Source organism: Podarcis erhardii (assembly GCF_964252035.2).
Source record: "Podarcis erhardii genome assembly, chromosome: 13".
Classification (NCBI taxonomy): Eukaryota; Metazoa; Chordata; class Lepidosauria; order Squamata; family Lacertidae; genus Podarcis; species Podarcis erhardii.
In genome coordinates, this window is record NC_138502.1 from 16288497 (window position 1) to 16315345 (window position 26849).

The 26849-nt window shown below is 45.9% G+C and overlaps 1 protein-coding gene across 5 annotated transcripts in view; it reads left to right on the plus strand.

Annotated features, from left to right (window-relative positions):
- Window positions 1–26849, plus strand: part of IL11 (interleukin 11) — a 66622-nt gene that overhangs the window by 36288 nt on the left and 3485 nt on the right. For all 5 annotated transcript variants that reach the window (XM_081836942.1, XM_081836945.1, XM_081836946.1 and 2 more), the window contains 2 exons: window positions 25089–25252; window positions 25771–25857. In XM_081836942.1, the coding sequence (XP_081693068.1) occupies window positions 25205–25252; window positions 25771–25857 (135 nt within the window). In that variant the 5' untranslated portion in view covers window positions 25089–25204. The remainder of the gene's footprint in view (window positions 1–25088; window positions 25253–25770; window positions 25858–26849) is intronic.

A 26849-nucleotide genomic window follows, 5' to 3' on the forward strand; every position in this document is an offset into this window, starting at 1 on the left:
GTTGAACCAGAGCTCCCATCAGCCCCATCAGTGACCTGGGATGATTATTGTGTAACGGGGTCCCTCCAGACTGGTGGGTGGGCATATTCTGGACTGTCCACACATCACTGAGCTACATTGCTTGTTCTGCGATGCTTCCCCAGTTGTTGAATTGTTGCTGTCAGGTGTGAAAAGTTGCAGAACTTCAGCAGTAAGTTATGGGACATGCATGAATTGGAAATGAATCAGTATGTCTGCCCCAAAAAACTTTTACAGGCACAAACAATTGAAATCAGGACCACGTATAACTGCCCTGATACAATCATGAACACAAATCATCATGAACGCACAATAAAAAGGACTTCTGGGGGGTTCAAAATAAAGGTCTATTCTACCTGACTATTTCTGCTCCGGACGGAAGCAGAGAGAGAGAGAGAGCTACATTTTGTTATTAGACCATTTGCCATTTTCTCATTTTCCTGAACATCTGCAGGGTGCAAGGTTGTCCAACTGAGAACACCAGTGTGTAAGTAGTGAGGGTCTGGGAAGCTTTCTTGTCACAAAGTCCTTCTTTATATGTTGGGCCGTAGCCTGTGCATTTTTTTGCTGCTGACTCTGCAAGAAGAGACTGTGCTAATATGTACCCTAAAATCTTTCCAGCGGCTTCTCCTCCCTGCATCCGACCCTTCTGGTATCATCTTCCTGCCTGCTCTTGCTTCATAGTTGCCTCCTCCCAAAACACAACTCCTTCTCTGCTCCCTAAACATTTATTCGGAAAGAGGAACATAGGTAGCTACCTTATGCTAAATCAAGGCATTGGTCCATTGAGCTCAGTATTGCTTGCACTGATTGGCAACAGCTCTCCAGGATTTTAGACAGAAGTCTATCCCATCACTACCTGGAGATGCCAACCTTTGAATAAGTCCCACTTCATCCAGTGGGACAAGTCAGTGTACATAGAATTGTTGCCTGTAACACTCATTTAAACAGCAATTTTCAAAGGGCAGCAAAGTTATCTCGTTTCTTACAACAGATGCCTTTAAAAAATGGTGACTTGGGGATGTGTCTCTGTGGATCTTTCTTTAATTCCTGGTTCAATTATGTAACCCCAGAGAGGAAATAAACCACACACGCAGACAACCTAAATTATGACCCACTAACCTTTACCTGGGGCGCCATATTGGTCTTGATCTGCTAGGTGAGGCATCAGCAGGATCTGCTGAAGATCTGCTGGGGAAGCTGTTCCCCTGACCTCTTCTGGTGCAGAGATCTGCTGTTTCCATACCATACCAGATCTTCAAATATAGCTGCACTGAAATGTAGCCTCTGAAAGTTAATAGCTGACAGGGCTGGGGGGGGGGGCAGTATCAGACCAGATCTCCATATTCCAAACCCAGTATTCAATCCACTTTACCCCTTGGGTAGGTGGAGGAAGCATATGATGAGAAGGGGCCATACCTCAGTTGTAGCACACTTAACAGTGTGTGCAGAATGTCCCGTGTTCGATCTCTGGAATCTCCTGCTAGCCAACGCGATCTTACAGATGTCCACTCAGACATAAGCCCCGTTAAACTCAGTGGAACTTACTCCCAGGAAAGTGGCCAGAGCATTGCAGACTAAAAGATTCAGGTAGTAAGTACTGGGAAATGCCTGAGGCTCTGGGCCCCTGCCAGCCAAAGTGCACAGCATTTGGCTAAATGGTCCAGTCGACTGACTCAGTATAATGCAACAACATATGAAACTGTAATCAGGATGAGAGTGCTTCTGAGCATGTGCCAAGTACATTTCTCTTACTGCTGATTACCAATAGTCAGCCCACACAGAGAGAGCTGAGATCAGGGAAGGGAGGCTTCTAAGATTCAAGATGAGGCATCCAAATTGTCCCCTGCCTTCTCTTTTCCCTCTTTATCTTCTGTCTTCTTTCCCTGTTGTTTTGCCCATGCCCTTGTTCTGAAGGTGTGTGATATGGCAACTGCACTGAAGCTAGGCATGTTTTTGGGTGGTCGATGAGAGACTCTCCTAGGAACTCCATATGCCAACTTCAGTGAAGGCGGGATAGAAATATAAATAAATAAATAATGTGGCAACTTTATGTTCTAAGCTATTAGTTAACATGATGGGGGGGGAGGTGATTTGGAAATGCCCACCCCCACCCCCCAAGAGATCCGTGGATCACAGCATGCTGGAAGCAGTAGGCTGAATTCACATGTGTTGTTAACTCTTCTTTCAACGAATAGCCAAGTAAAGTAGCATCATGACCAGTATTCCAGATTAATAGTAATAAATTTGCATTTTTTAAAATAGCACAGTAGAGCATAAGACTCTTAATCTCACGGTCGTGGGTGCAAGCCCCACGTTGGGCAGAAAGATTCCTGCATTGCAGAGGGTTGGACTAGATCACCCTCATAGTCCCTTCCAACTCTATGATTCTGTGATTGCTAAGGTTGGAGTCACAGCTATCCTATAGGAATGCTGACCACGAGACAGATGTTTGCCAAGAAGGGAATGAGTTTCTTCAGCTGAGAAAGGTCCCTCACCTCTTGATATAATTAGAAGGACCTCTCCTCTGTTTTCTGATTGGCTGTTGGTGGTTGTGTAATTATGCAAGCAGTAATGAGGATTTCTAAGTCTGAAAACTCCATGAGAGTTCACGAAAACCTTCCAAGGATCCTTTGCTAGAAAGGAAGACTGCCTGATGACTCACTACCAGGTACCCTGAATGTGGAATTTTTGTCAATGATGGCCAGCTAGCTCAACAGCTCAATTAGCACTAATTACCGCTCTGCTGCCCTTTATTGGCTCACCCTCTGCACAGGTTCCAAGGTGGACTTTGAGCCACCCTTCTCTGCCAGCGTCAAGCTCAGACAAGGGGGCTGCTGTTTAGATTGCCGCCTCCACCCCAGAGTTCGCTGCAGCTCAGGGCCCAGGTGAGGGATTCCTGTGTAAACAGCCACCCCAGGGGCAGCTGTGTCCCCGCCAGGCCTGCCCTTTCCCTGGAAAGGAAGCCTCTCCTGGAATGTTTGTGGGGAGGTGCTTTGATTTGGTTTGGAAATCATCAGAAGGGTGCAAGTGACCCTTTGACCCTGGCACACGCCCCACATGGGGAAACTGGCAGTGGGACCTTGTCCTTCAGGTTTGGCCTTATGCGGAGAGAGGCTGGGCCCAGCTCTTGCCTGAGGCAACACAAACAAGGAAGAACCTTTCCCCCCCTATGAAATTCCTTGAAGTGGAGGCGAAAGTTTGAGGAAGGAAGAAGGGGCGGGCTGCTCAGGTCACTAAGCTTTGGAGCCTGGGATGAAGAGGCTTTTCTTGGTGTCTGCTGGCACACCATACATTTTAACCGCATCTTGTGCTACCAGCACCCCAAGAATCATAGGAACTGTAGTCTACCCATCACAGTTCCCAGCACCCTTAACAAACTAGTCCACAGGAATCTTGGGGGGGGGGGGGGCTGCTTTAAATGTTTGGTGTGTGGGCAGACTTGGCCACTGACCAGTTTAGGACAAGGGATTTGCTCCCATTTTCACCATATCAAGCTTTGCACTGCCTTGCCTTCTTGACCTTGACGAGGGAATCTTCTTAATGGTGCATTTGGGACTTGAGGACATTATTCATTAGAAAAGGTGCACTCAGTGCCCGAGAAATAATCAAGGCCCCACTTGAAAATCTTTTAAACGGCAACTCTGAATATTATACAGGCTTTCACCCTTTGAGTTGGGAATGGGGGGGCAGTCCAATGAAAACTGGGCATGCTCAGTGGCCACAGAATGTTAAGGAGGGGTGGGGAAATGGGGGAAAGGGAATGGAGTGTCTTGGAAGGGGTCATTGATGGCTGGGAAGGAAGGAAGGAAGGAAGGAAGGAAGGAAGGAAGGAACCATGAACAGGAGCAGTCTACGCCACAACATTTTATTGTAAGGTCCACTGGCCGGACGCGGAATATAAAAAAAGTGTTTCCCAAGAGTCAACTTTGCATGAATACGTTTGCTCCTGTGGGCAGGACATTTTATATTCTCAGGAGCCTCAGCTTGGTTGTATGGTGATAGTATGATGTAATAGTATGATGTAGCCTAGTAATGTAAAGGGACCCCTGACCATTAGGTCCAGTCGTGGCCGACTCTGGGGTTGCCGCGCTCATCTCGCTTTATTGGCCGAGGGGGCCAGCGTACAGCTTCCGGTTCATGTGGCCAGCATGACTAAGCCGCTTCTGGCAAACCAGAGCAGCGCACGGAAACGCCGTTTACCTTCCCGCTGGAGTGGTACCTATTTATCTACTTGCACTTTGACGTGCTTTTGAACTGCTAGGTTGGCAGGAACAGGGACCGAGCAATGGGAGCTCACCCCGTCGCAGGGATTCGAACTGCGACCTTCTGATCAGCAAGTCCTAGGTTCTGTGGTTTAACCCACAGCGCCACCCGCGTCCCTTTTTATGATGTAGCCTATCATACCATTAATATTACCACCACCTGTTTGCATTTGAATTTACTTTGAAAGAAGTGGTAGTGGTTTGATTTAGACCTGGGGGACACAGGTTCAGACTCCTGGCCTTATCATGAAATTTACTAGGGCATAACCTACCTTACAGGCTTGTTGTAAAACAAAGGATGGGACCGTGTATGCTATGGTGGGCTCTCTGAGGGATTTTAAAAGTGTAATAAAGGAATACATGTGTTGTATCTGAGAATCTTCTTTGGTCTCTTCTCTGAAATTGTCTCAATTTCATTTTCTGTCTATGCTGCTTTCATAAATATGTATTTCTGTCCATCCACAATGACTCTCTGGAAAGATGAAGTTGATAAATTATGTATTTATAATACTCTTGAGTAAAAGAGGAGTTTGTGTCATGCAGAAAGGCCAACGGGTTCTGTGAAATTCAACTCAAAGGTAAGACTTTAAGGTAAACTTTAAAAAGGGAGCGATCAACAAAAAGTATTGTAATGGTGCTATAGAAATTATGGCTTGTCCATATTCAATATGCAGTTTCTTCTCTTTTTTTCTTCTTTTTTTAGCATTTACTCGTGAGTACAATCTAGACAATGTTTAAAGTCCCATTGAGTTTAGGAGGAAAGATTTAAGCATCTAGTTAGCATTCCCCATTGAAATCCACAGAAGAATGTAATGTCAAGTGGGAGTTCCTTCCAAGTAAACATGCTTCACTTTTTCTGGATCTTGCCCTTCCTGTCAAAACACTAGAAATTTAGTCATAACATTAAGCGAATTGGCTGGCAGATGAGGAGTTTCTTTGTGCAATGCATAGAAGTCTCTGATAACCTATGGAACTCACTGCTACCAGATGTTGCCATTGCAGCTGGGGTGGGAAACTTTGAAAGGGGCTAGCATATTTATAGAGAAGATCCTTGGTCAGTGTCAATTAGGCAGAGATCAAGCCTCCATGTTCAGAAGCAGCCCATCTTTGACAGCCAGACAGTGGGGAGAAACAGCAGCAAATGGTTATTACTACTTCCAATGAATACACCTTTGTGGTGACCTGGGGCAACATGACTGTTTGTTACGCTTTCAGATCTATGTGGGTCTGGGTTCAACCCCTCCTTCCCCTTAGTTCTGAATAGATCTCCAGCGTCAGACCTCCAAAAGAGCACACAATTTTTGCTCTCTTGGGTTTGGTAGTACGAAGAAGACACCTCTGATTGGGCTTGGTCCTTCTGCTGATAAATCTCTCAAGCCTGGGAGTGTCTGCATGCAAATGGTTGTGAGGGGTCCTCAATGAGTTTACTCTTTGCATCCTTTCCTTTCTTGATCTCCAGCTTTTGCCCTCTCTACTTTCCTTATCTGTCTTTCCCTCTCAGTTAAAGTTACTGAGCGCTGTGAGTTTTTTTGGTGGGTAAGGGGCTTCTCTTTTTAAAAAATAAAAAAGTGAGAGACAGTGTAGAACCTGTGGAGTTTTGGAAGGGGGGATTGGAGCATGACCTCATCAAACACCCAACTCGCATCCCCCCCCCCAATCCAGTCTCTCTCTCTCTCTCTCTCTCTCTCTCTCTCTTTCTCTCACACACACACACCTTAAAAATCCCTCTTAAAGGGACAGCACACAGCATTGCAGAGAATATGTGTCATCCTGGGCCGCCCACTTCAAAACGCAAGGTTAACTCAGAGAGTTTTTCCTGTGCCCTATGGGGTTTTTTTTCTCTTCTTTCTCCCTTTCTTGGATTTTTTTTTTTTTTTGAATGGAAAAGTGTGTGAGTCAAGATGTGTCACCATTTGAGAAAAAAAAAAAACACGCGCCTAGACAAGAGCCGGGGTGTATATAAAGACCAATTTGTAAGTGATGTAAAACACACACATGCACATATACAAATACTGAACAGTTAAAAGCTGGTCTGGGCAACTTTTTACAAAATTAATTTTCTGTTCTCCTTTTACCCTTTTTTTTTAAAAAAGATTATTATTTTTTTAAAGAAAAAACTGAACAAGGGGCAGTCTGGGAGATTATACATTTTATATATATATATATATATATATTAGTTGTGCCTGGTTTTGTTTTGTTATTATTTATTTATTTATCTATTTATTTATTTATCTGTTGGAGAGGCTATTGCCATCTTGCACCTTTTTTGTGTGTGTACGTGTGAACTCATCTACCTCAAAGGACCGAACCTCCTGCAAAAGGCAGAGAACAGGTGTGGTGTGGAAGAAATTTGCAACCCAAAGAAAACTCTTTTTTTAAAGAAAAAATCCCACAAAACAAGCAACTTCCAAATTAAACCTTACAAGAATAACACCAAACTAAAAACCAAAGGAGGACTTTTTTTTTCCTTTCCAAGAAGAGGGAATTTTAACTCAGGGAAAAGAAACCCTCACATCGTCTCCAAAACATGAAAAGTAAGTTTCTCTCTCTCTCTCTCTCTCCCTCTCTCTCTCTCTCCCTCCCGCACGATAAATTAAATATATAATATGTATATTATGCTGTTTAAAACAATTTCCCACTGAGCTGTTGAAGACGTCTGCCTTAACAGCACCATCTATCTTGAAATGTACATATTGACAGATAATGTATGTTCCTCGTTCACTTCACATGATTTATGATCTCATAAATTCAAGGTTATTGCATTTTGTGGGGCGGTCGATTTTCGTCTTAGATACGCAGATGTTTCCCTTAACCTTTGCTTATAGACAGAACTTTCTGAGTCCTTGTTCCTTAGGATGTACAAATATCTCTTTGTGGGGTTGGGAGGTTTGGGGGAAGAGGCATACAATTCTAAGTCTAGCTAACTAAGTACGAATCAATCTGTGGCTTGCAGATCTACATGCTTGTGTATCCCACGAAGCTGTGTATCTTCTCTGCTGGGAAGATCAGTCACTTTCTTCAGCCTCCTTCCACATGCTCTTCTGCTTAGCCTTTTGTAGCCTTAAAACATCCTGGAGGCAATCTAGGCAAAGTCAGTGGGTTGTGCTCCAATACTTAGAACTGAAACTACTGAACCCAAGTTATCCATTGATTTTAATGTGTCTACTCTGAGTAGGACTAGCCTTGATAGCCAAGGGGGGAGAATTCAGCACTCTCGCTGATTCATCTTAACGTTGGCTGAACTGTGTGTCCATTTGTCTTTATGCACAGATCTCACTTATTAGAGAATCATATTGTAGGAGGGACCTCAAGGGTCATCTAGTCCAACCCCCTGCAATACAGGAATCTTTGTGGGGCTCGAACCTTTGAACCTGAGAGTACAAGTCTCATGCTCTACTGTTGGAGCTACTGTGTACTCTTTTCTTTTGAATAGGTCTGTTACTTCTTGGGTAGATGGGTAGATGGGTGCTTCTTGGGTAGATGGGTACTTCTTGGGTAGACTCGTCCTCTTTCTTTCTTTCTTTCTTTCTTTCTTTCTTTCTTTCTTTCTTTCCCTTTCTCTCCCCTCTCTCTCCCACCCACCCAAAATACATAGTCAGCATCACAGTGTTGCAGTCCAATTCCATGCCAATTCCATGGAAGTTTTATCAGAACTAAGTCCAAGGTGAGCATGCCTAGGATTGCAGTCCTAATAAAACATTTAACCTGGAAACAACAAAGTGATTTCCAAGGAAAGGGCTTTTAAGACCAAGGTGCAAGCGCAAGAGAGAACAGAGAAACAAAAGACCGAAAAGGCAAAAGGAGGGAACCAACAGGTAATATGTTAAGGGTGCTGGGAAATGTAGTTTTGCAGGGGATGGACGAATTTCCCAAGATTCCTTTTGGTGTGTAGGTGTGTGCTTCCAGTGTGTGGTGTCTATGCAGTCTCCCGCATCACAAATGTAGCTCATTCTAAACCACATTTTTTGTATGGCTGAGCAGCCTCTCAGACCAATGGGCTCTAGCAGGATGATTTGGACTGGTGAGAGAACCAGGTTCAAAACCCTCATTAATCCTAAAGCTTTGTCCAGTCATGTGCCAGGTTAACTTAGCCTCACCTATTGTAAAGACAAAATGCGAATAATCCTATATATTGGAAGTAGGGTAAGATGGTGATGATAAGGTCCTTCTACTCCTTAATTGCACTCTCTATCAACTCCTCTCCCCACTAACAGATTTTCCCCATGCATTTTTACCCCCTTCTCTCAGATGACATCTGTCTCCCCCCCACCCCGTGCATTACCTGAGTAGCATCAGAGAATCATAGAGTTGAAAGGGACCCCGAGGATCATCTAGTCCAACCCCCTGTGGTGCTCTAACCACTGAGCTAACTGCCTAGTTCACAGCAGCAGCAGCAGCAGCAGCTGCAGCAGCACTTCCTTTGCTGGCTCTTCATTCAAATATGGGGCCAGGTCCTATTTTCACATGCCACATCCATTAAGCTTGAAGATTCGGGACAGACAAAGGGAAGTAGTTTTTCATACACAGCAGCACATAGTTAAACTATGAAATTGGCTCTCACAGGATGTGGCAATGGCCAGCAGCTTGGATGACTTTAAAGCAGGGCTGGGTTTAGACAAATGGATGGAGGATAAGGATTTTGCTGGCTGCAGCCCATGAGGGCGTCGCATCCTCTCCAGTATCGGAGGCAGGATGCTTCCGAGTGCCAATTGCTGAGGATCACAAGCGAGGGAATGCATACTATTGCTGTTATACCCTGCCTATGGATTCCCATAAGCCACTGGTTGGCCACTCTGAGAACAGAATGCTGATTGGGCGGGCCTTTGGTGTCCTCCAGCAGGGCTTCTAACCTTATTCTTTTGAGTGCTGCAGCAAGGAAGTGTGAATTTGAACACTGTAAAAGCAACAGCCTGCAAAGAACTTCATCACAGCACCGTGCATTTCCTGCATGAAGTGAACTGACACACACACACACACCCCGCCACCAGCAAAGCAGGGGTCCAGTTGGACCCCCCATCTTGTGAAGAAAACCAGGTCTGATTTAGACATAGACAAGCTGGCATAATTGCTGCCAAATGTGCTGTTTTGTTCTTAATTCCGCCCCATTCCCTGAATTAGTGATCCATGCAACTGCAAAAATATCTGAATCGGCTTCCTAGGTGGATCAGCTAGATTTAAGGATAAGTGCTTGTGCCAATGCTGTCAGATACTTGTTGTGTTGACACTGGGACTTGCCATGAGATCTGGCCAGGTCAGATATTGCTGAAATGGCAGGAACTGCTCCTGAGCAGAGGCAGAATGCAGAGGCTTTTATCTTAGATGATATGAATGTATTATTATACGATGATGATGATGATGATGATATCCTTTTTGAGTGCTTTAAACTGTTTCATGTCGATTCCCCCCCCCCCTGTAATTTGTCCAACAATCTGGTAAGGTAGACCAGTACACCACTTTTTCCAAAAACCACCTAGTAAGTTCATGCGTATGGTAGGATTTGAGATGGCAACTAAAACTTGCTCATCCTTTAGCCACTTCCCTAAACTAGAAATGAGGACGTGGTGCTAGGGAATAAAATAGTCTTCCAAAAAAAGACAAAAGGAGCTGCATTGGTCCATAAGGAAAATAACAATCCCATGGTTGGTCAATACCTTTATTAGGACCAGTTACAGATAGGTAGCCGTGTTGGTCTGCCATAGTCAAAACAAAACAAATTCCTTCCAGTAGCACCTTAAAGACCAACTAAGTCAGTTCTTGGTATGAGCTTTCGTGTGCATGCATGCACACGAAAGCTCATACCAAGAACTGACTTAGTTGGTCTTTAAGGTGCTACTGGAAGGAATTTGATTTGTTTTTATTAGGACCAATTCATTTTGTGACATTTTGTTTGGTCCTAAATCAAATAACGGTATTGCCTGACTGGATTTTGGAATTGTCTCTTTCCTCTTTGACCCTGATTGGTAAGGACACCTCTCATCGGAACCTAATTTTCCTGGTTGTCCCTCACTGCCTTGGTTTCCTCCTCCTTTGACCTTCCCAAGACCCTGGCAGGGCTTATTGTTTAGGCATATAAAGTTGTTTCCAGCTATAGGGCTTTTCAGATTACTTTTCTGGACTGTTTGCTTTGCAAACTTTGCTGGACTGCTTTGCTGGACTGTTACATATCAACTGTATTGGACAAGCTGCTTCTTAGAGAATCCTAGGTGTTTATATCTTTTTAAAGGGAGATTTCTAATGCAGCATCCCTAGATCTTATAAACATCTGCTTGGGATAAACACTGTAACTCCCCAATCCTAAGCGCACTGACTCGTTCTCACATGCATTTATTTTGCTTGATTACTATATACTTGGTGGCTGAACTGCCTCCATTGAAAAGCATTGGTTCAGGTGGCATGAAAGTTCTATCTGCTGCTATATGACTGTGATCTGTGATGTTCCTTTTATACACACAAGAAGTCATCCATCATCTTCCTCTTGAAGAAAGGCATAAGTGCTTTCCCCATTAACCTGGAAAAAAAGCTGACTCATTCATACATACATGCACCTAAATCATAGCTGTCAACTTTTCCCTTTTCTTGCGAGGAATCCTATTCAGAATAAGGGAATTTCCCTTAAAAAAAGGGAAACATTGACAGCTATGACCTAAATGCATTGCTCAATATGTCATCACTTGTTTGTTCAACCTGGAGTGACATGCAGCTGAATTGTGTGAACAGGCTCCATGGAAAAACACTGTGCTGGGCAAACGAGCATCCCCTGTTGTGGCTGTTTGAGCCATGTAAGGGTAAAGGTAAAGGGACCCCTGACCATTAGCATGGTACAGGTCATCAAATGGTGGATGTGCATGTGTGAACCAGCCAGGAACCCCAACTGTTGTGATGAAATTCTATTTCATTCAAAGCAATCTGTTTGGCTGTAGGTAGACAGGAAGCATAGCTTAGTGGTCCAGGAAGCATGGCTTAGCGCAGGCAGAATGCCCCAGCCCCAGCCCCTCGGACCTCCAGTTCAAAGGACCTCAAGCAATAGATGGCATGAAAAACCTCTCTGCCTGAGACCTTGGGGAACCACAGCCAATGAGAGCAAACTAGGGTAGGTGGACTGCTTCCAACCACCTTTTCTTGCAGAGAACCCCCAAGCACAACTTACACCCATATCCATGGGCTGTGTTCAATTAAGACTCATTAATTTATGTGCCTAAGTTTGTCTTCTCCATTGATGTCAACTTTGAGCAGGACTGACATTAGATCGAATCTCATAACAGTGCTTCATTGTTCTGAAAATGACACTGTTTTTGCACATTGGTTGTGCAGTCCCGAGTACCCTTCAGTCTTCATTCCTGGTAAACGGCATTCCTGGTAACACTGGAATGTTGAAAATGCTGGACTTGCAGCGGCATAATCCTACATATGTTTACTTGGAAATAAATCTCACTGCCTTCAGTGGGGCTTACTTCCTGGTAAATGGGTTTGGACATTGCAGCTGAATGGACATTCTTGCCCTGCAACCAGTTGCAGTTAACAGTTGCCCATAATTGTTTGACAACGCTAGGTGCCTCTTCCCAGTACCAGTGCTGTTTTGAAAAGTTACAAATGTGCTCTGCTATTTCAAAAAGTGGGTTTGCTATTGGCACATTATTTTTATTGGAATTAAATGTTGGATGTGCCCATATTACCGTGCTTGTGCTCAACCAGTGTTGCTTCAGCTATTGCACAGAGATCATCATCATTCTTCACTCCTGGGTCTCCAGATGTTGTCAGACTACAGCTCCCATCATCCATGGCCATTGGCTGACATAGATGGGAGTTGTAGTCCAACATCTTGCAACCAATGGGTGAAGAACACAGAGCTTGCTGTAGGTTACTAAGCAGTTTGAAAGAGAAAGTGGCAAATAGTCCTCAGAAGAGAGTTCAGCTACTTCTGTCCTCTTGGGCAGAAATAATCAGACTAGCCCAAACCCTCTTTTATTTTGACCTCCCCAGAATTCCTTTTCATTTTGCATGCATGATGATTTGTGCTCATAGAAAAGCATGGATGTTCAAAAAGATATGTGCAAATGACAACCCTTGATTTCCACACACCCACCCCGGGGTTTCTCCCTATTCTTTCCCCATCTCCTTTAGAAAACACAGCACTAACAACCTTGAACCCAGCATTTCCTAGGAATAGCAAGACACCCCCCCCCCCCCCAGAAATCACTGCAGTTTTGATGCACCATTTTGATTCAAAATGGCATCTGATTGCATCTAAATATACACAGTTGTATCCTACCCCTTGATCTCAGGAACCCTCGTATAAATTTTAGTTACAATAATTTAAGAGGTGTCTGAATGCACAGAGAACAGACAATCAACTTTCCAAAATACATATAGTAGATGCATGTGTGTGGTGGTATACGTATTTTATACTTGATACCTGTGACCCAGTGTTTCATAATAATAAACCTTAGATCTACCTTCCTACAGTCTTAAGCCCATTTTGGCTGAGGTGATGGGAGTTTTGAGTCCAACAACACCTGGAGGGCCGCAGGTTCCTCATTCCTGCCATGCAGACAGAAAAACATCCAATCCTGATTTTTTATTTTTTATTTAAGTCACACTTAAGTCGTTTATTTGTTTATTTATTTTCTGGCACCAGCTGTCTGCATCTAGCCATTGTTATTGAACATTTATGGACATTTTTAGTGGGCACAGTGTTTTTACAATCCTTATCTCATTTAGCCTCACAACAACCCTGGGAGGTAGGTAAGATGATGGCTGCCTCAGAAGGTTGTTTACCGACGAATGAGCTCAGGACCGTTAAGCGATTTGTGCATTACAAGTGCTCTATAAACATTAAGCAATATTTCAAGATGAAGGGCAAACCTTACTTTATGGGGAGACAGTGTCAGCAAGACATCAAATTTTGCAGAGTGAGGCAAATGAAGAACAGCCATAGCCAAGCAGACTAAGATGAGAAACAAGACGATACTTTTTAAATTTAATAGCAGGGACGAAAATGAAGTAATTAAATGGCCGTGGAATGAGGTGGTTGCCTCAGGCAACAGGTTTGCAGGATATAAAACTGAGTATGGGGGTCAACGCAACGAAGTGAATTTAACAGTGTTCTTGGTCATAATATAATATATGGATTTGTGTTTTATCATTGGTTTGTGAGATGACTGTGTGTGTGTGTGTGTGTGTGTGAGAGAGAGAGAGAGAGAGAGAGAGAGAGAGAGAGAGATTTGGATTTTCTGCCTGAGGCACCAAAGTGGCCCTGAAACAGGCTACCCAAAGAGTGGGTGGGCATGGGGCAGGATCCCCATCAGGTCCAGAATAAAAAGGAAACTGTTAAGAGTAGATCTAGGAAAAATGTGAAAATGTGAAAGCAGTTTCTCCTTCTGGGTGGCTAGGAAGTGTTCACACAGCGGACCATGCAGTCTCTCTAGGCTATCTAGTTAGGGCATCCTTTTTCAGCAGGGGGTCAGTCCACTGTCCCTCAGACCTTGTGGGGGGCCAGACTATATTTTGAAAGAAAAAAATGAACGAATTCCTATGCCCCACAAATAACCCAGAGATGCATTTTAAATAAAAGGACACATTCTACTCATGTAAAAACATGCTGATGGTCCGCGGGCTGGATTTAGAAGGTGATTGGGCCGGATCTGGCCCCCAGGCCTTAGTTTGCCTAGGTAAAGGTAAAGGGACCCCTGACCATTAGGTCCTGTCGTGACCGACTCTGGGGTTGCGGCGCTCATCTCGCTTTATTGGCCAAGGGAGCGGGCGTACAGCTTCCGGGTCATGTGGCCAGCATGACTAAGCCGCTTCTGGCGAACCAAAGCAGCGCACGGAAATGCCGTTTACCTTCCCGCCGGAGCAGTTCCTGTTTATCTACTTGCACTTTGACGTGCTTTTGAACTGCTAGGTTGGCAGGAGCAGGGACCGAGCAACTGGAGCTCACCCCGTCACGGGGATTCGAACCGCCGACCTTCTGATCGGCAAGTCCTAGGTTCTGCGGTTTAACCCACAGCGCCACCTGTATCCTACCCATGGGCTAATTTGGGCGATCTCAAAAGATGCATCCTTCAACAACACCCAAACCCACTTACTGTAATCTGCCTTAGTCTGATTTGCTTGATTCTCTACCCACACCCACACCCACACCCCACACCCCACACCCCACACCCCACACCCCACACCCCACACCCCACACCCCACACCCTGCCCAGTGTTGTATTCCTGTCCTGGTCTAGACATGGCAGCAGAATGCCATTTTTAACTGCCCCTCCATATAAAAACTCACTGCAAGTGTTTGGGGGAGAGGGAGGGGGAACCCAAAACTAATGCACGGAAAATAAACGTTCTGGCTAAGGCATCTCCCTGCTGTACCTTGTTTCCTGCTTACGAGAATGGCGTTTCTCCCCACCCCCCTCACATGGGAGCATTTGGAAATGTGACTTCCTGCCTGCAACCTGAAGTGGTCAAGTCCATTCTGCCACCTCTCAGCATTCTACCACCACCTCAGCCTCGCCTGGCTGTGCTGCATGTGTAGACCAGCCCTAGAAATATGTGTGATAAGAGAACAAGAGTCTCCAAATTCCTTGGAGTGCTTTTTCATAAATTCAGTTGTCTGCTCGGGGATGACTTTAATGGTTCTTTTCTGGGCCTCTCTTCTTCACCTCTGCCCCCACCCCGTCGGCCTGGACTGGACACATTTTGCATTCAGGAGGTTCCAGGTTCAATCCCTGGCTTCTCCAGGGAGGGCTGGGATAAAAATCCCTCTCTGAAATTGCCAGTTAGGGTAAGCCAGGACTTCTTGTGCTCCAGATGTGGCTGGACTGCAACTCCCATTGTTCCTGGCCGTTGACCATGCTGTGTGGGGCTGATGGGAGTTGGAGTCCCAACAAGATTTGGAGCAGAAGCCACAGGTTCCCCGTCCGTGGCGTGCAGCTAGAGGAGCCATCTATGGAGCCAGATGGGCCAGTGGTCTGACTTAGTAGAAGTCAGGTTGCATTTCAAATGCACACATTGTCCTCTCCTTCCAGCACCAGTGGGGAGCAGAGTTCCTCCTAGATGGTTCTGGGCATGTTCACCACATGCATAAGCTTCCTAGAGCAATTGCGAGAGGGCAGTCACATGTGTCCAAGATGCACATGCGGTACAGTGGTACTTCGGGTTAAGAACTTAATTCATTCCGGAGGTCCATTCTTAACCTGAAACTGTTCTTAACCTGAAGCACCACTCTAGCTCATGGGGCCTCCCGCTGAGGTAATATTTCTGGGTTAGCGGAGTCTGTAACCTGAAGTGTATGTAACCTGAAGCGTATGTAACCTGAGGTACCGCTGTATTACCATCCTGTGGGCAGATTTCTTTTTAAAAGTTCCAAAAAAGGGGGGAAGAAAACCTGTACAAAATCTCCTGCCTTTTGATGAATGCTACATGAGTAGGAAGGGGGGTTGACTAGATGACCACCGAGGTACCTTCCTGTGTGATGCTATGATCTGTACACTGAAACATCCATCTCACCCTGGCTGTTTACCCACTGTCAGCTTAAAATGCAACAAGGCCATCTCTTCCCCGCTGAGTTTCAGATCATATTTGCATGTGGTCGTACAAATCGGTATGCTTAGGTATGTTTCCAAGTCAGTGTCTGTCCACGCTAGTGGACGGAGAACAGGTGCAAATGTCTCCATATAGCTTTGTAGTCTACGTCCACACTCCCATTTACCCTACACCCAGTGCGCTTTCACCGCAGGTCTGAGAAGTGGTGCGCACACCATGTCAGCCACAATCCATCTCTATCCTGTCATTTCTTATGATGTTGTACTGCATTTTGGATGCATTTTCGCCTTTAAAAGGCACCCAGATTGAGAGAAAGAGCAACCTAGGTGTGCTTTAAGACAGTAAAATGAATGCAGGTTTACATTTTCAAATTGGACGAGGGGACAGTAGTCTCAATAAAGTACAGGATAGAAGTGGACTGTGGGTGATGTCGTGTATACAAAGCATCACAAACCAGCAGTGGGAGCTCCCTGGATGCAGAGTGAATGGGGATGTGTACACGGCTCAAGTATCTGTCCCGTGAGCAAAATCCACAAATTTAACATGTTACCCAAAAGCCTTCTGCATTTGGGTCAGATTATGAAATTGCCTGAACCTGTACATTCAATTCCATGAAAAGATCAAAACCCCAAGTGCATCTTATAGCAATGAGAGCCAGTCCGATAAAAGATATCACTCTTTCTCTGCCTGGCTTCCTCTCTTTCTGCCAGATAGTTTTAGGACCTGCCCTTTTTGTGTGTGTTTTTGGCAAACAGTTGCAGACTTTAAAGTGCCTTTGAGCTGAGTTGACCTACCTGAATTCTGTTAATAGCAGCCCCCTGCACGGGGGAGAATGAGGAGCTTAACTCCTGATGCTGCGGACTGCATGTCTCTGTGGCCGTGCGTTTACATATCTGATACCCATATGAAGTTTAATTTTGAAATTTTGGGTGTGCAAAACATGAGTGGGCATAACTGCTTGTGAGCAATGTTGCCATTTCTCCATGTGCTGGTTTAGTCGAGCTGTGTGTACCTCAGCATTGTGTCAGCTGTGCTACAGGTAGGCAGCGGTGTGTAGCTTCTTAGTGACAGTTGGATGTCTTTGTTTATTGTTGTTGTATAGCTGCTGTTATTGTATAGTTGTTTGTCTGTGTGTAAGATCTTAGACCCATGTTTCTCTATGCCCCATATGGGTGCTTCTAGCTTTAATTTTTTTGGGGGGAGGGGGTGTCTTATATCACAAACAGATTGCTCAGATCTGTTTTTGTCTGTCAGTGTTTGGCATGCTAGCCTCCCCACATTCCCATATTTTAGCCCACTGTACATGCCATACCTTGAAAGCACATGACTTCTCCAAAGAATCCTGGGAGCTGTCGTTCATTCAGGGAGCTGGGAATTTTAGCTCTGTGATGAGTGAACTACAGTTCCCAGGATTCTTGGGGGGCAATAATGTGCTTTAAATGTGTGGTTGCAGAGACACTCTTGTATACTCTGCATTCAGTGCACTCCCACTGCTGATTTGAGAAGTGGTGTACACACGATGTTAGCCAAAATCCGTATCTGTCCTGTCACATCTCATTAAATGCCGTGTTTTGATGCATTTCCCCTCCAAACCAACTTCGACCAAAATTGAGGAGAGGAAAGGTCTGGCTGCATTTTAGACCAGTAAGGTGTACACAGCATCAGTCATGAATACTCGTTGCTTTTCTGCTGTTTGCCATCCACACCAGTAGATGGCTCTTTACCAAAGGTGCTTGGAGTTGTTTCTTGTCCTGCCCCTCTACCACTTCTCCCCTCCACTACTTTCCCCTCTTGCTGCCTTCTTCTGTCCTGGGCATGCAGGCCTTTCTACACCAAAATTTTCCTAGGAAGTGATCAAGAACAAATGTTACCACCCTTAGTTATCATGTTTCTCAATTGCCAAAATAGAGGCTTGTGCTTTGAGGCGGGAGGTACACAATACTGTATTCATTTCTGGTTTGGTTTGGTTTTTTTAACACTGAGCTTGTGCAAGAGTGACATTTACCTGACTAAGACTTGCACAAGAGTGATGAAGTGGCCTTGCGCAAGATCTCTGTATTAAAACTTGAAGAAGAAGAAGAGGAAGAAGAAGCCCATCTGTGTACTGCAGTTTCAGTCTCCCATGCCCTATGTGGAGATCTTGAGAGAACAGCTCACCTTTACAGTGGTGTTGTTGTTTTGTTGTTTAGTCGTTTTGTCATGTCCAACTCTTCCTGACACCCTGGACCAGAGCACGCCGGGCACTCCTGTCTTCCACTGCCTCCCGCAGTTTGGTCAAAGTCATGCTGGTAACTTTGAGAACACTGTCCAACCATCTCGTCCTCTGTCGTCCCCTTCTCCTTGTGCCCTCCATCTTTCCCAACATCAGGGTCTTTTCCAGGGAGTCTCCTCTTCTCATGAGGTGGCCAAAGTATTGGAGCCTCAGCTTCAGGATCTGTCCTTCCAGTGAGCACTCAGGGCTGATTTACTTCAGAATGGATACGTTTGATCTTCTTGCAGTCCATGGGACTCTCAAGGGTCTCCTCAAAAGCATCAATTCTTTGGCGATCAGCCTTCTTTATGGTCCAGCTCTCACTTCCATGCATCACTACTGGGAAAACCATAGCTTTAACTATACGGACCTTTGTTGGCAAGGTGATGTCTCTGCGTTTTAAGATGCTTTTTAACAGTGTTGTTAAGATTCTGCAAAAGGTGGTTGGTGCAAATAGGTACACTGGTAGTGTTTGGGCTGCAGCAAACAAAATTGCTAGGTTGTGCTCAGGTGAGGAGCAAACAGAAGTCGTAGGGGTGTGGCATTAGAGGCCCGTCCACTGAAATACCACACGTGACAAACCAACCACCCTGCCAAAAACGCACCAATGAGCTCCAATGGCAGCAGCAAATGCACATTTATAATGGGTTGTTTTTGTTTATCAGATTTTCCACAATATGGAGAAATCCAAATTAAATGCAAAAAGAAAAAAAGAAATGTGCTAGATTTTTATTTTGATGCTAAGGATGTCAGGTGGATGCTGCCCAAAATGTGAGTTCATGAGTGACACCAATTCTACAATAAGCTCCCATCTGGAAGCATCCCTGTCTTTATTTTTGGCTAATGGGTTTTCCTGCTCTTGTGTGTTTGTGTTTGCACATATACCCAAAATGCGCGGCTGTGTCTATGCATCTGGTGCACACTTGTGCATGCAGCCACATGAGCATCCCTTGAGGTGAGGTGTGAGCAACTGCACACACAGTTGTGTGTGTGGGGTGTGTTTGTGTTGGGTCGCCTGCTGCTGCTGCTGCTGCTGCTGCAACCGCCAGTATAGCTCTCCTAACTAGCTACACCTCTCACGCCTCCCCTTCACTCCTTCTTTGAGCCAGTTTACGAGGCTTCATCCTGCCAAGCTAGGGCTGTAAATCCCAGAGCTGTGAAACTAACCGCCACCTGGGGGACTACATGGTGTGCCACGTGACGCAGGCTTGTTCAGTCTGCTGCAGCTCAATCCTTGTCTCTGTTCTGGCTGGGAAGAATTTCAAGGCAGAATTTCCAGCAAAATCTAAAGCTGCTTGCACACCATGCATTTAAAGCACATGACTCTCTCTCCCCCCAAAAAAAGAATCATGGGAAGTGTAGTGTGTTAATGGTTCTGGGAACCATAGCTCCGTGAAGCACAAGGACTGTCCAATGTCCACTTTATATCTTGTTTTCCTGGGAACTTGTTCAGAACTTCCAGTGTGGCACTTAATGGGAAAATCTCTCAGGTAGATTAGCACCAGGGGTCTCTTTGGCCAAAAGGCAGCTGAGAAATAAAACTCGCAACTGCCCATCCTTTCCTTTATCCAAGTGCCTGTTCGAGTGTCGCCAGTCTTACATTTTTAACCTGAACCAGTAACATGTTTTAGGGGCTCAGCTACAAAAGCAAAAACATTGCAGGCAACAGAAACGTCTTTTCAACCATGCACTCCCAGGAGCGGGGGTTTGCTGCCTTTGCCACCATGTGCCACGCAAAACAGCACCATCTGTTTCCATCAACCCATTCCAGCCCATGTCCAACTTGCTCAGCTGTCTAACCCTTGCATGGCATCCTATTTTTACGCACATATCGGTCCCCTCAACCTGCTCTATAACTTCATCTCTCTGTCTCTCCCATCGTTTCCCCCCTCCCCCTCCTTGCATGTGCCCTCCTGCCTATTGATCATCAGAGACATCTACCGCAATATTTATGCATGAGTCTCCGTGGCGGGCCCAGAAATGTATCACCCAGTGGGTTTAGCACCGTGTGTCACCTTCATTGATCTTTCGGCTTCGCTCAATCGCAACAAGAGGAGCTGGAGCGGGTTCAAGGGTCAGTGGTTTTAATGGCCGAGTCGGTTGAGGAAAGGCTGTTTAACAGAGTTCCAGTCTCGGTGCTTTACGAGGCAGTGGGTGGTGGGAGAAGCGGAGCCTTCTCCAGCCGCTGGCTTCTGAGTTTGCAGAGTAAACACGAAACCTGACCAGGTCCTTGGGCGAGTTTACCCAATGGCCTCTTTTCTCTCCGGTATCTTGTTTATTTTCAAGTTCTTTCTATCTCGCCTTTCGTCGCAATAAAGCCAAATACTCCAATCGAGCAGCTAGCAAAGCCCTAAAATATGAAGGAAAACAATTACAGCGCATGGTGTCAATATAGGAAAACACAGTGACATCAGGAAAGAGGAGCTGCCTTAGTTGGCAATCAGTCCAAGGCCCCTCTGGTCCAAGATATATTCTTCCCTTCATGGAGGGAGGCTGCATGTGGACCCACAGACACATTCAGTACCTCTGGAATTGAATTATGTGAACCGGCCTCAGTATATAATCAAGGATTCTACCCTTGTGATAACGACCAATGCTATCTATGTTGCTTTCGTTCCATCTTTAATGGATCCCGATGTAATTACTTCCCATTTTGCCTGTTTCTTCTTCTTCTTCTTCCTTCTGCATCTTTGTGGCTGCAAAGTCTGTTGGCCATATATTGAGGCCAAGAAAGCAAGCCTTTGCAGGAGGAAATGGACATATACACACCTGCCTTGTTCACCAGGCCATCTAGTGCCCAACCATAGCTCAGTGGCAGAGCACTTGCTTGGTGTGCAGAAGGTTCCAGGTTCAATCCCTGGCATCTCCTATTAACAAAACCCAGCAGGGAACAAATAATGTGGAAGGTCTTTTTCTGCCTGAGACTCTGCCCGGAAAAAGCTGCTACCAGTGAGAGGAGACGATCCTGGCCTAGAGGGACAAAAGCCGAACTTGGTACTGGGCCCCTTCCAATACTTGTTGTCTAATTCTGGGCGGCAGAAGATCTCCGGTTGGAGGAAAGTCTTCCCCCTCAGCCCTGCTGTCTGAAAGCCTTTTTAAGTAGAGATGCCCCAGGATTAAGCCTGTGCATGCAGAAACTGTGTTCTACCGCTTAGCTCAGGGGTCAGCAACCTTTCTCAGCTGTGGGCCGGTCCACCATCCCTCAGACCATGTGGTGGGCCAGACTATATTTTGGGGGGGAAATGAACGAATTCCTATGCCCCACAAATAACCCAGAGATGCATTTTAAATAAAAGGACACATTCTACTCATATAAAAACATGCTGATTCCCGGACCGTCGGTGGGCCGGATTGAGAAGGCAATTGGGCCACATCCAGCCCACAAGCCTTAGGTTGCGTACCCCTGGCTTAGCTTGAAATTGAAGGGCTTACAATGCAGACTGTTAAGGGGCAGACAGGCTGGATGGATGGATGGGAATTCGGGCAGGCAGCAGCCGGGTTTTATTTATAAAAAGAAAGGTGCTTTAAGCCTTTCTGGAACCACACCCTTCCCTAATGCTGGCTGAATGAGAGCTTGCCTCCTGTTCCCCAGTGTCAGAAGAAACAGGGCTCTGCGTGCAAAGGTGTGAGGTTGCCAGCTTTTCCCCCGGCAGGGCCCTTGCGTGCTAGGAAGAGCTTCACTGGTTAAATTCTGACCTGCCCTATCTCTTTGCCCAGGTTGGCTTTGGAAAATGGCCACCTTGTATAGCCTCTGGTACCTTTAAGGGTTAGCGGGGTGGGGTGCCTTTTTCATCAGGCTGGTTCCTCCCTAGATCCCCCCCTTTCTGTCTGCCATCCAGGCAGACCAGAGACATGATCGGAGTTCAGGACATGCCCCAGTTAGGCAAAGGGGGTGGGTGGGTTGCAAGGCAGGGCTGGGGAGATGGGGCTGGGGGAGAGGCTCCCAGGCCACATAGAGAGAAGCCCCCAGGCCTGAGGTCCTGCAGCCCTGTGTCAACAGAAGGGGGAATTATGCCAGGTATGACCTCTCCAATCAAACGCAATGGGGAAAGTTACATGGTGGGATTCTTGCCAACATGTTAAAAAGGAGGGTAGGCTGTTTTTTTCTCTATTACTGAAGGGATGAACTGACCAAGTATGAATAGAGGAGCACTGCAGAGCAATTCCAGTCAAGGCACCTCGCAGTGCCAAGCTGTGCACATCTACTCACAAGTAAACCCCATTAAGTTCAGTAGGGCTTATACCCAATGAAGCAGGCCGGGAGCTTTGCTTTCAGCCCCCTTCAAATCCTTTTAATGGGATGTGGGGCAGAATGAAATAGCTATTTTGAAATCAGATGTCCGTTCTGGCCATGTTGGTATTGTAACAATGGCATTTTAGGCTTCTGGTGTGAAGCTGGGCATAAACCCCCTGCCAGAATGAAGCAACATTCAAAGGTTTTGCTGAAGAATGGCATGAAACCAGGGCTGCCAACTAACCAGGAATTGCCTACTTGGCCTGATCATATTCATTTCATATCTGCTTGATACACAGCAATCAGCAGGTGAAGCTTTTTGCAGCATAGGGATAAGTGTCAGCCCTTGATCCTTGCTGCAGATCTAGCTCTGTTAGAAACACTGTAGTATGGGGAATAGGGCCCAGTAACAGGAGAAAAATAATAATAAAGGAGTTGGCTACCAACCCTACATGTCTCCGTAAAGAGTCGGCTTCTGTGAAAACCCAGCGAAGGATCCATGATTTTATAGCCACGCTCCTAACAAATTGACCTACTTGGTTGCACTGGCAAACTGGTAGATGGTTTCGGTTCTGGGAGGCGAGGGGGAACCCTTTGAAATCCAGACTTGATTCCCCAGCTCCTGGCAAAGGGAAAATATGCAGTTTGCTCTCTAAGACAACACAGGATGGCTTTTCCATGAAAACACCTTGACTCACCCCCTCCTTTACCCCTCCCTCCTGCAACAGCATCACTATTTCCGAATACCGACGGCTTCTTTTTTCCTTACCTCACGGCAAAGGCGCCGGGATGACTCTGTCGCAGGGCAGGAATTCCCTAACCCAACCAACCCCTCCTTCCCCATCCTGCCTGCCAACCAGCTGTATGCTCAGAACTCTTGCCAGGAGCCTTCCAGGGGCACCTCTGGGCCATTCCTTGTTCCCCTCCGAATTCCCTCTGCAGCCAAGCCAAGGCATTTCCACACACACGACGCTGAAAAGTTGCAGCACTGTCCTCTCTCTTCCCCTGCCCCACACCACCCATGCCCACCCTGCAGGCATGAAACCTACATTGGCCAAATTGCACATTTTGTTTTTGTTTTTATTTTATTTCATCTGCCCTGCAGAAACTGCATCTGCACATGTGGGCAGGGGGCAGATCTACTATGAAACTAATGATCTACTATGAAACTAATCCCAGAAGCAAATCTGGCCCACATTGCTTAAAATTTTGGGGTCTAGTAGAACCAATTTGAGGCACACAACTCAAATGGTTTAATTTTTTGTTGTTTATATTTCACCAGTCCCAAAATTTGAGATGTTGTAAAGGTAGAGTGTTGCAGTACAGCAATTTGAAGCAAAATCTGAGGTGTAGTGTGTGTGTGTGTGTGTGTGTGTGTGTGTGTGTGTGTGTTGGTGATCTGTTATGGAACAACCCCATTGGAGAAGATAACAGTGGTTACCCAGACCTTGTTGCTGTTTGAGAAGATGTAGGTCCAAAATGTAGGTCCACCATTGCATGTGGATAATTAGCAATGGGGGTGGTCAGAAGTCAGGCCAGCCCTACCATGAGGCAGGCTGGGGTAGCAACAAATCCTTCAATTTAACATAGCCTTCCCCAGGGGTGAACTACAGTTGCCAGGATTCTTGGGGAGAAGCTTTAAATACTGTGAATGTGACCACTTGGAACATCTAAAACACACAGGTGGGGAACCTGTTGCTGAGCTCCCATTTGCAATATCTCAATGACACTTTTGCAGTACTAAGCCCCTTAGAATCACCTTTATTGCCCACACAGAGACACCTCTGTGAAATGGGACTAATTTAGTACTACTACATCACAGGGCTTGTTCTGAGGATGAATGAACACAATTGAGAACAGGAAGGTTTTTGGACGGAGGGTTGTCTGTGCTCTTAGCCACAGGGATCAGACCACCCAAAGCCCTGGAGACAAAGCAGTTTAAAAAAATGGAAAAGAAAGCATTGCAAGAAAATATTATTCAAGTATTAAGCAGCACATATTTCCTGACGCTTCCTCCCTCTCGCCCAGTGAAAAAAAGGGAAGAAGGAGTGGGTGGTTGAATTACAGAAGAAAGAATGTGTACAAAAATACATTTTATCCCACAGCCAGAAAGTCCGTCTGTCCAACATTCAGCTCCACGAATATTTTAAGGAAGTGGGCAAGAGGTCAAGGCTGGATAGCAGGCATGGTAGGTCATGATTTGAACCCATAACCTTTGGAGTTGAAAGTGGCTTCTGAGGAAAAGAAGAGAGAAGGGCGTATTTGCTAACAGAATCAAGATTTCGGGGACACAGTGTTCTAAATTCTTCCAGCAAACCCACCCAACAATTTCCAAACACACACCTGTTCCCTGAACCACCAGACTTCTCCTTCGCTGATAGATCCCAGACACCTTGGCTCTTAATCTCCCACTTTAAGATAATAGGACACCTGGTCTACACATGCAACAGGATGAGGTGGTAGAGTCCTGAGGTGGGACACTGGACTGTACCACCTCAGGCTGCAGCTGGGGAGAGTGTTTTTTAACCCATCGTAAGTAAACACACAAAGCACTTTACTGCTGTCTGAATTATTTCTATTTTTATTGCGAAGTTTCAAAAATGCAGCCATATGATGATGATGATGATGATGATGATGATGATGATGATGATGAAAGGCTGTTCCTGACTGAACTTCTTTCAATTTGCAAGTGTTGTATCTTCCTCTCTTCCCCAGGTTTAAAGGCCAGGCCTTCGTCCTCCTTCTAACCACAATCTTTGTTGCTTCCTCACTGTCTCTGCAGCATGCTTGTGTCAGGTCTTAGTGGTGCTGCTGAGTCTGTGTGAGGCCCTGTGGGCAGCTCCGGGCCCCCGTCCAAGGCCTACAGACTTCCGAGCCGAATTCGATTCCATTGTCCATATGGCGAGGAACCTGCTGAGCGACACCAAGAACCTCTTCAACCACTTTGTAAGTCAAGCGGCCAGCTTGAAGCTGCGTTAGAACAAATCAGACTATTGGTCCACTTAACTCCAGCGCTGTCTGCTCTGCCCGGGAAAGGCTCGCCAAAAATCTGCCACCAGCGTTTCCCGTGAGCTGGAAATGCCAGAGGTTGACCTTCCACACAAAAAGCAGATGTTCTGCTGCTGAGCTATGGCCTACCAAAGATGTGAGCTTTGGGTGGCTTCTAAATGAAGTGGCAGTACATTGACTTTTTTGCCTCCTGGCCCAAATGAGACAGATTCAGAAAATGGCTAATTGGGAACCTTCCTTCTGCTTCCTTTTCCTTTTAAGAAGCAGAAGTTCCCACTTGGAAAAAGAAATCTTCCTAAGAGATCTTAAGAAAAAATATGATACTTTGTCTTGTTGTTTTGAAAATAAAATAAATAGGAGGGCATATCCTCCCCCTTCATTATTTATTGGTTAATGTTGCTGTTCATTTGCACTATTTTGTGGTCTGATTCTCGCCGTTCCTCTTCCCTGTACAGAAAAACCGCTACCCAGCAGAAGGAGAACACAAGCTAGAAACGCTACCTGTGTTGTCCATGACTGCGGTGGAACTTGCCAACATCCAGGTAAAAGAGGCCTCCTCTTCCCTCTTCTCCCATCGCCCCCACCCACAGGGAAACCAGTAGATTCTCCTTTGCACCACAGCTTGTCGCCTTAAGCAAAATCTCTCATAGTGGCCGCTTTAGGGAATACAGGCTTCCCATGGCTGGTCTCACTGGCCCCTCGCAGTAGCTGCAGTTCTCCCACTCTTTGTAGGTTCTAGCTTTCTGCCAGGTTTTGTGGCTCCAGCTCCCTCACACAGACAGCCTGAGATGACTCCCAGGCTGCATACACATCATACAGCCACGCTTTGTACACGCTGTACATTTAAAGCACGTGGCCTGTCCCAAAGAACCCTGGGGACTGTAGTTTGCTAAGGGTGCTGGGAAGCATTGCTCTGTTGACTACAGTTCCCAGGGGAAGCCGGGTGCATTAACTGTGTGGCATGCAACTTCTCTTGGCACGATCCCCATTTAACGGAGCTGTTTCTTGGTTCCCCTCTGCAGCTCCACTCACTCCAAAATGGCTCCCTGGCCCCAATGATGCACCCAGGTTTTCTGTTTGGGCAGAGGAGGGGAAGAAACTTGCCTTATCAGATCTTTGGTACTGTCTGCACTGATTGGCAGTGGCTCCCAGGGTTTCAAGATAAGAAATCTCTCCTGCCCTACCTGGAGAGGCTGATGATTTCACCTGGGATCTTCTTCATGCTAAGCAGATGCTGTAACCACTAAGCCACAGGCCCTTTCCCTAATACCGTATTTTTTGCTCTATAAGACTCACTTTTCCCTCCTAAAAAGTAAAGGGAAATGTGTGTGCGTCTTATGGCGCGAATGCGGGCTGCGCAGCTATTCCAGAAGCCAGAACAGCAAGAGGGATTGCTGCTTTCGCTGCACAGCGATCCCTCTTGCTGTTCTGGCTTCTGAGATTCAGAATAGTTTTTTTCTTGTTTTCCTCCTCCAAAAACTAGGTGCGTCTTGTGGTCTGGTGCGCCTTATAGAGCGAAAAATACGGTATATTT